This window comes from Dendrobium catenatum, unplaced genomic scaffold, assembly GCF_001605985.2.
Source record: "Dendrobium catenatum unplaced genomic scaffold, ASM160598v2 fragScaff_scaffold_273, whole genome shotgun sequence".
In the NCBI taxonomy this organism is placed as follows: Eukaryota; Viridiplantae; Streptophyta; class Magnoliopsida; order Asparagales; family Orchidaceae; genus Dendrobium; species Dendrobium catenatum.
The window spans coordinates 1039733-1048892 of NW_021318735.1; the positions used below are offsets into that span (position 1 = coordinate 1039733).

Below are 9160 nucleotides of genomic sequence, written 5' to 3' on the forward strand. Positions count from 1 at the left end.
TAATACTAACATTCTCCATGGATTCAAAAGTTCCATTACTCATAACTATTTTGTAGGATCAACTACAAACTATATCATAAAATTTATTATGTGGGAATCTAGCGAAAAAATTGACAATAATTTTTAGAGTAATTATCAGCTAAATTTGCCTTTCGTTTGATCTTAATGAAATAAAAATCACATTTTTACCGCACCGTTAATCGCAACATTCACGGGCCCTCGATTATGTCCGTGGCGCCGAGAGGAGGTAAATAGGCAGTTGAGCGACGCAACGCGATCTTTGCTGCTTGGAGCGATAGGAACCCTAATCCTCCTACAGAACAAGGTCAGCTTTCTCCCAGCCTCCCAGGTGCGATCCTCTTCGAGAGCCCGTGCTTCTTCCTCCCTCTTTTCCTTCTGTAGTTATTCATCACGCTATGTCTCACTCTCGTGTCCACCTCCCAAAGATTTCAGCTTTTCCCCATTTAACTTCTGTCTACGTTGAATTCTTGTGATTTTCATTAATTTGACGTAGCGGCTGTAGATCCGCAGTATATTTCCGAAGACCTGCTAGCAACGAATCGTCTTTGTCAATTGTTTTCCTTGAACTAGTTTAAATTACTATTAGTTGATTTCGAGAGGGATTTGTCTGGATACCTGTTATCTTGATTCATACAGGACGTTGTTTGTTTTCTTAGAGCTGCTTGCAGGAGATGGTGGGAATTAAGGCGATCTTTTTGGGTTTTGCCCTGCTGGCTGCTCAACTGCTCCATGTCTGTTCATCACCCGCCACTGTTCCTGCTTTTCTCTGGTCGCGTTTCAAGCACGGGTACTGATTTCTACTTGCAGTTTTTTTTCCTTGAATCCTTCGGCAGTGATCTTCCATAAATGCACGGTCTTCTGTTGCTTCTGTTGTTATATTTCGACCAGCTCAACATGTTAGTATATTCGGTTAAAGTAGTCTATCATGAGAATACATTGATGAAGTTGCAATCAAAGCCCTGTAAAATGGATAGATAAAGCCTAATTCAGTTTGATGAACTCATTCTACTTCAAAAGTGCCTCTAGAGTACTATGTAACAAGAGGATATCATAGAAACTTTAATATAAGTTCTCTTAAACTCCAATTACACTGACGATGTTGTATGGTTATGAGTGTTGGGCATTTTGAAAGTCGTTAATAATTAAGTTAAATGGGTAGCAAAAGAGAATGTTAAGATGTTGGAGGTAAAATAGAAATGGCAACCTATTGAATGATTATATTATACTGATGTTTGGAGTTAATTTATTGACTATAAGGTAATTTAAAATAAACTTAAGTGGTTTGGACATGTAGAATGAAATTTGAAATATACACCCATTAATCAAGTAAACATATAGTAATTGAGAATTATGATGGTGAAAGGGTAGATCTAATGTAAGATAAATCAAAGTAATCCAGGTGATTTGTGAAGAATAGATTAGATACCCCAAACAACACACAATAATAATGAATGTAAAATGATTCATAAAGCCAACTCCGAATAGTTGGGATAAGGCTAATTATGATAATGATTAGTTTTCTTTTTAGATATATTAGGGCTATTGTATAGAAAGAGCATATGAAACTCGGATGTAAATATGTAATATAATATGTCAAGTTCTAAAGATTAACATTGTCATATTTCATGAAATGGTTAGTTTTGAATTCTTTTGCATTTTGATATATTATGTCCAATGATCATAAGCCGGTATGTAACCTCAGCTATGATGCATCATGCTTGGAAATAAGACATTTTTCTAAAGACATTATATGTTGTATATATTTATAGTTTTCTCTTTTGATGGAACATTATCCACTAGCGTTTTTAGGAGAGTAATCCATTAGACTATTGCTGTTTAGTCCACTAAAAATCTAACAGTTCATAGTCAACTTCTAATAAGTTTATCTTGCATTTTTCATTCATTATTATCTAGCTCAACAGTTTTTATCAGATCCATTATCATTATTAACTTGATAACTTCATTAGCTTTACCCTAACTATTTGCGGTCAGCTTTATGTACTTTTCTTCTCCATTCATTCATATAGATTGTGCCATGTCACCTTCAACTTATCTCTTTTCATTTATAATCCTTTAACTTTAATCATTTTTATCTATTTTAATATGCATCTTCCATACCTGCACATTTTAAATAACCTAAAAAGTATAATTTTTGCTACTTTATCTTCAAAATATTCTACCGTCAGGTCTCATTGTTTCTGAAATTTAATATTTTTTATGGCATCTTTGGTTATTTTAAATCACATGTATCTAAACATCTGTTGAAAAGAAGGGAAATGCATATGTCATCCCTTTTATTGAGACTTACCTTTGCTAATCCTTAATTTTCTTAATGTTTCCATTCAAGTATTTTTAAAATTATTCAAACCTCATATTTGTGCCACAGGACTGCCCTTAATTTTATATAAATTTATCTAAAGAAAACCTTCTTGAAACTTTTTAATGGTCTCTTTTAGTTATTAGCTGGTGGGTCTTAAACATACGAACCCAATGTGTTTTTGCGAATATAAAGGGTCATTATGGTTGATTTTAAGGAACGAGATCAAGGTGGATAGGCTGTTAATGTCCACTTGAACCATATTCTGGCGCGTATACCTTCTTTTAGTTCACGGGAAACCTCGTTATCTCTATAAGGTTCTACACTTGTCCTGATAGCAGCTCTTAGAAGGAAGTCCTTTTATGAGTTGAAGGATGCTGCATAACCTGTTAGGATTTTGTTTTTCTTATCATTTGTGGTGAGGTATTAGGGTTTGTTTGGGTTATTTTTTTTTTTGTTTTGCTTTTGAGATTGTTGCCACACTTTCATTTCACTGCTTCTTCTTTTGCTGCTTTTTAAAAGATTTTATGGTGGTAAGCTGCTTTTTGCAGCTCGTTAACTGTCAGAAAATTGTTGTCTGATTTTTTAAAAAAAGTTGAAATATTTATAGTACTTGTAGCAACTATCAAAAAAATTATTTTCCTCATAATTGTTGTATAACCATCTTTATTAAAAACTATAGCTGTCTCAAACAAATCCTTAGAAAACATAAAGCATGGAACTAACATATTCATATAGACCTTACTAGCTTTTTTTTTTGGTGATGCTGAAACATTGCAGATGTATTAGAGAAATTCATATATAATTCTCTTCCTTGATTCTCCAAGCACTCTTTCGTTATAAGACAACGGCCTTCTTGTTCGTTTTTTTTTCTTGGTTTTGTAATTGCAGAGACACTGAATTGAGTAAAATATAATGGTTGGTATGTGCAGATCCTCTCAGGATAGTGCTAAAGAAGCTGTAAATTACCAAACCATCTCACCAAATAGTTTAGCTAAATTTGTTCTGTCTGAAGGTGGATGGTCAAGCTTCATGGTAACTTTCCCCTCCAAAAAAGATTTACACTTGTTTCTCCATCTATTGATAAGTTTTCTATTATTTTGTAATATACATTTCAATGGAGATCAGAAGTACTTGCTTCATCTATTATCTGTTCAACTTTGCTTTGCTTGCTAGTGTTCTGGGGAGAACCTTCATCAAAATGTTGATGTAGCTCTTGTTTTTATTGGGAAAGAGGTAATGATTCACATCTATATTTATTTGTATCAAATTTCTAAAGTTTTGTACTTCATTGGATTTTTACGCAGAAGTATTTCTTAGGACGGTATAACATATTTATCCATGCATCTATCTATTTTTTTATAAAAAATTGATGGCATTTCGGTCAAATAAGGTATCTATTTTCCTGCATTACTGAAAGCTTTTATAAGATATTTGGCTAGTGTTACAAGTTACAACCATTTTAATGTTTTCCTTATAGAAGAGAAAACATACAAGGGAGATAAACTATGAACTGAGTGGCACTTTTAACCTCGTGGCTACGAACTTAGATATTGGGTGAATGCCTTGCAACCTTTTTTAAAGTCTGAAAGAAATAAAGCAGGACAAGGTGCTGTGAATCATGTTTTTGTGGTGACTGATGCTAGTAGTGTATTCTCGCAAGTGGGTGTGAATGGCAATTGCATGTACTTGCAGAGTTTTGTTGGTGGCAAGTGGTGTGTGCGAACATTATTCGCATATTAATGGTTGTGTGAGATAGTAATATGTATATCCAAATTCGAAGGTGTATATAACACATATTGCAGTGCTTGTGCAAGGATGTTTCAGTTAGTGGGAACAATTGGATGGTCATTTATCCAATTTTGTGTTTTATTTGGATGTGTGCTAGTGGCGTGTGTCCATGCAATCACATAGATGTATGCAAGTGCGTGTGTGTAGTTGCAGAAACTTGTATAGGTGGCGTACGTGCAATCACAGAAATGCGTGCAAGTGACATGCATGCAATTATAGATATGGTCAAACGGTGGTATTGTGTGCACGTAATTGGTGTTAGCAAATGCAAGTGAGGAGTCTTTGTTGAGATTAGTTGCGGATTGTAGAAAAAGTTGATAGATATGAAATGAGTAGAAATTTTTATTGCTTCATGTACAAAAATTAGAGGTATACAAAGACTTTTTCAAGTGTCTTACATATGGAATTAAGTCAAAGTTAAGTACTTAAAATACAAATAAAGTAAGGAGAATAGCTCCTAAAGGGGCAGGTGGCTATGGGGCATACAAATTGCAATTCTAGAGCATTGAGTTAGATAATCTAATGATTAAAAACCTTAATTTGTGCCCAAAGGTTTCTTACCATACTTTGCAGGCGTGTGGGTCCTACGTTAGGAGGCGGAGGCTATGTGGTATTGTATTTATTTCTATATTATGAGCAAAAAGATTTTTGGTAGTCATTTCCATTGAATTAAATATATATTTTGACTACTAATCTCACTTTATACCATTTCAGACTTCCATCTGCTCTATATTTTGTTAAAAAAATGTATCTGCATCCTTTTTTTTTCTTTATGATAGTTCAACGATCTCCTACTTGTGATTTTTTTATACAACATTTATTTCTTCTCATGGCATTCTTCCAATCCTTGTTTTCAAGTGTTTCAAATAAAGTAAGCACAAATATTATCAGTCTGAAGTATCTTAATGTTAGTATTAAATTAATTTTGTATCATAGCACTAAAAATGAGGAGAATAATGCTGACAATATATATTTTGTTTGATATGATATACCTATATCATTTGAGTGCAATCATTAATAAAGTTGGCAAATATTGTAGTTCCAAAATTATTTGAGATTTTGGAAGCTCCCCAAACATCAAAATGAATAATTAGGTTAGGAGCAGAGGATTTAAAATCACTTTTAGGAAAAATAACATGTTGATGTTTGACAATTTCACTAGTTTCACAAGTAAAATTTTCTATGTTTACATTAAAAAAAAGAAAAGAAAACATACATTGTCAGATTTTGAAAGAGGGATGCCCTATTTTATAATGATATTTCCAAATGACTTTTTTGTTGAGAATGAAAATAAAAGAACTTGGCAAATAATTTTCATCTTTAAGAAGATATGGTTTATCCTTTTTACCGGCTTTTCCAGCTATTTGTAGTGAGGCCCTGAAATATAAAACGATTAAAAAAGTTATCTTTCACTTGTCAGCTTTAGTGATTTTATGAATTAATAGAAAATTTACTGCAAAATGAGGAACATGTTGTAAATTACTTAGTATAAATATGGATAAAATTGAACTATTTCTTTGAACTCTTAACTGTTGTTAGAGAATCATTGGTCTTTTTTATTTGTTTGTTGTGGGGGTAGAGTTTGTAGGTTTGAAAAAGGTTGACAAGCTTGATCAGGTGATCAGTGGCTCTTGAATATTGGATTTAGGTGTGAGGGGAATTATTGAAGACATTGAAATAATAAGATTTAGAAGTCATACCATTTTGAGTTAGAGAGTGTGATCCAAATGACTTTTTTTGAGAGTTGAGGAAGCTATCAAGTTTGTCAATTTCTTTAATATTGTGCCATGTTCAAAATGGTGCGGGTCGTGCCATGCGTTATGTGCATGGCTCTACGGCATACTTTGCACCATGGCGTGCTATTCGCCGTTGAAATGTATGTTACCAAGATTGTTTTATTTATGGGTCCCTCGATCATTCAATAAAAACCACTTGGTTGTGGTTGAGATCAATGTCATCGTAAAGATGTGTAAAGGAGGTTAATTGTCATAACGCATGTATATTGTAAGTGTGATATGCGAATTATGCAGGTGTGCTTGTAAATTGAAAAAATTATGTTGGACACGTGTTATGAACCCCATTTCAAAATTAGTTTTTTTGCAAATAAAAGGTTGTCAGTGTTAATTATTGTAAATATTGGGCGTTTTCTTTGTCTTGAATGTGTGTTTGCTTGGTGTAAATTGTGGGAAGGTTGAAGTCTAGAGTGGTGTCTAGATTGTTGGACGTCTTATTAAAGAAAGAAAAGGTACATTTAGTCTACCTTTGGCCTGGTGACACTTTGCAAGGTGACTTTCCTCGTTGGTTGAACAATTACTGCAGCTGATATATATCTCATTGTCAAAGAAGAGTAGAACTGAGCCATATTAGAGTAATTTTCATCTATTTTGTAAAGTTACTTATTGAAGACTTCTTGTTCATTCTATATTGTCAAATCATTTATAGACTTTTTTTTTGCATTTGTAATCTTATATAAAATGTTTGTAGGTTTATTTAAGTACTTTATTTGATAGTAATTAAAATGGTAATTAAAGTAGAGAAAGTAGCTCTAAAATTGAAACTTTCCTGACATGTCAAAAACTATTAAGCTAAGCTCCTATTTCAAATAAATGATGCTATCTAGAGTTCAACTGTTTTGCTACCCATTATTTCTCTCTCTCGAAGATTAGAGTGAGTCGCCTTAGATGGTTTGGCCACATAAAGTGGCGGCCTTCCGATGAACCGGTTAGTAAAGTAGAGGTATTAGATTTGACTTGTGTTAGGAAAGGTAGAGGTAGTCCTAAAAAGACTTGGTTTGAAAATATTAGAAATGATATTTCTTTATTAGATTTAAACGAGAATTGGACTTTTAATGGGACATAATGGAGAAAAAGGATTTATGTAGCCGACCCCACGTAATGGGACAAAGGCTTGATGTTGTTGTTGTTGCTGCAGCGTTTAAGTTGACTTAGTTTCTCTATTGTAGTTACGAACAGCGGACATCACTAGAAGCAACCAGCGGGATCCTGCTCTGATCGACTTATTAAAGGTACTAAGTAGATTTGTGAACTTTCCTATTTTTTGTACCTTATTTTTCTGGGAAAGGTTACAATATTTTTTTTTTATTTTTTTTATCAGCAATCATTCAAGAGCTCCAATGTTTCTGTAGCGTTTCCATACATAGCTTTATCTAGTGAAAAGGACACGCTAGAAAATTCTTTAATCTCAGGATTCATTGAAAATTGTGGGCATGATTTGGGAGTGAAAAATATTGCTTACATGGAATCCTGTTCTTTGGAGGGTCAAAACCTTCAAAAACTTGGAGGATTGCATTCACTTCAGGTGAAGTTCTAGAATCAGTTTGTCTTTGTTTTACCAACTTTTGTACACTTTTGTTTTAGCAGCAAAAAGAAAAAAATTCTTGCATTCATGCATAAAATTACAGGATTACGTGAGTACAAAGATGAAATCAGGGGAAACTAAGTTGACTGATCTGATTGTTTTCTGTGGGGAAAAATCTGAAGAATCAGTCTATACTGTATCAGAAGGTGAATTGTACTGTCAAACATTTTCTTCCATGGCTTCCTAGAACTGATTTTAACCCCAAGAGTGTTCTTAATTCTACAGGAAAGGTTTTATCTGAAATTGTTGATTTGTTGGAGAAGTCTGGTTCAACATACACAGTTCTTTATGCTTCTGATCCATATAGGTTGTATCCATATCCTTCACACATGGAAATGAGATTTCTTGCTGAAGACAATTCTTCCACCAATTCGACTCATTGCGATGGAGTCTGCCAACTAAAATCATCTCTTTTGGAGGGCTTATTTGTGGTAAGTTATCTTTTTGTTGTGTGATTTTGCTTAATGGCTCTGAGTTCCTTTGTTTCTGTCACAACTTTCAAAGATAAGTAACTATTCTTAAGTGTTTCCTTGTTCAATTAATGGCGCTTTGCATGCTGACTTTGTTATCACTCAGCTGCTAAGGGGTCAGTTTGAGGAGAAATCATTCAGTGCGGTTACTGGACGCCGTCTGGAGGCGAATCAGGACGTGCTACATTATTTTTTTGTTGTGTACCGGGTGACGTGAAACATTTTGATTCGCTTCCGGACAGTCTGGTGACTGCATAGAATAATTTCTCTCATTTGAGGCAACTTTTTCGTAATTTTGCTTTCTAGATGACTCATAGTGCTATTTTATAACATTTTTCTTGCTGTTTTTCATGAATTTTTATATGTAAAGTAACTTTTTACGATTATGTTTGCTAGAGCGTAATAGCTATATAAAAAGCTGCTTATTGATTTGGTCTGTATGATTTGAACTTTCAGGGGATTGTGCTGCTCATAATTCTGATATCAGGCCTTTGTTGCATGATGGGAATTGATACCCCCACAAGATTTGAGACTGCCCCAGAATCATAATTGTTCTTCACAACTGTATTCTTATAATCATGGAATTTAATCCATAGATGTTAGAAAGGCATATTGGATTTCCATGTCTTTGTTTTTTGGTCAGATATGCAATGTGCTATAACTCTCCTGTGTATGTTGGTATATGCGGACTCTCATAAGCTTTTTATATGTTGCTTACCTTCTTAGTTATAGATGAATTATTACGTGCGGAGATCGGACATAGAGAGCTGTTCAGTTTATCTCTGTGAATAGTAAAAGTGCAACAAATTGAGCTTTTACTGTTCACCATTGAGTTTTTACTGTTTACAGAGACAAATCCAAACGGTTTTCTGTGTTCGGTATCTGCACGTAATAATATCTCTTAGTTTTGAGCTGTTATCTAAAGGTGACTACTTGCTGTAAATTTTTTTTTTTCAATAATGTTTATTGTTTTTCATTTTTGTTTAGTAAAATTATTCTTGTGTTATGCATTTGTACTTTATATATATATATAATTTTATTAATAATTAATACTAAGATTTTTAACTATCTTATAAGATACATAAATCTCTTATTTATAAGGAGAATATTCTTCTATTTTTTTAAAAAGAAAATTAAGCTCATCAATTTGTGAAGGCCACAACTTTTTTTTTTTCTAATTTTA

The 9160-nt window shown here is 33.4% G+C and overlaps 1 protein-coding gene across 4 annotated transcripts; it reads left to right on the top strand.

The window, feature by feature from the left end:
• Positions 1 to 207: 207 nt before the first annotated feature.
• Positions 208 to 8694, top strand: LOC110113495. 4 transcript variants are annotated; one of them, XM_020846113.2, is made up of 9 exons: positions 208 to 349; positions 678 to 808; positions 3271 to 3373; positions 3515 to 3574; positions 7092 to 7154; positions 7244 to 7447; positions 7551 to 7653; positions 7733 to 7938; positions 8434 to 8694. In XM_020846113.2, exons 2-9 carry the CDS (start codon positions 693 to 695, stop codon positions 8524 to 8526), a joined length of 948 nt encoding a protein of 315 aa, XP_020701772.1. In that variant the 5' UTR covers positions 208 to 349; positions 678 to 692; the 3' UTR covers positions 8527 to 8694. The 4 variants fall into 4 exon arrangements, with proteins under 4 accessions (XP_020701772.1, XP_020701773.1, XP_020701774.1 ...); XM_020846114.2 differs by having other exon boundaries at positions 208 to 339; positions 676 to 808; XM_020846115.2 differs by having other exon boundaries at positions 208 to 325.
• Positions 8695 to 9160: the final 466 nt, after the last annotated feature.

Coding starts and splice junctions, on each gene's coding strand:
- LOC110113495 (XM_020846113.2), top strand. CDS start 693: ATGGTGGGAATTAAGGCGATCTTTTTGGGTTTTGCCCTGCTGGCTGCT. Junction 3,374..3,514: donor GTGGATGGTCAAGCTTCATG/GTAACTTTCCCC, acceptor TTTGCTTGCTAG/TGTTCTGGGGAGAACCTTCA. Junction 3,575..7,091: donor TTGTTTTTATTGGGAAAGAG/GTAATGATTCAC, acceptor TCTCTATTGTAG/TTACGAACAGCGGACATCAC.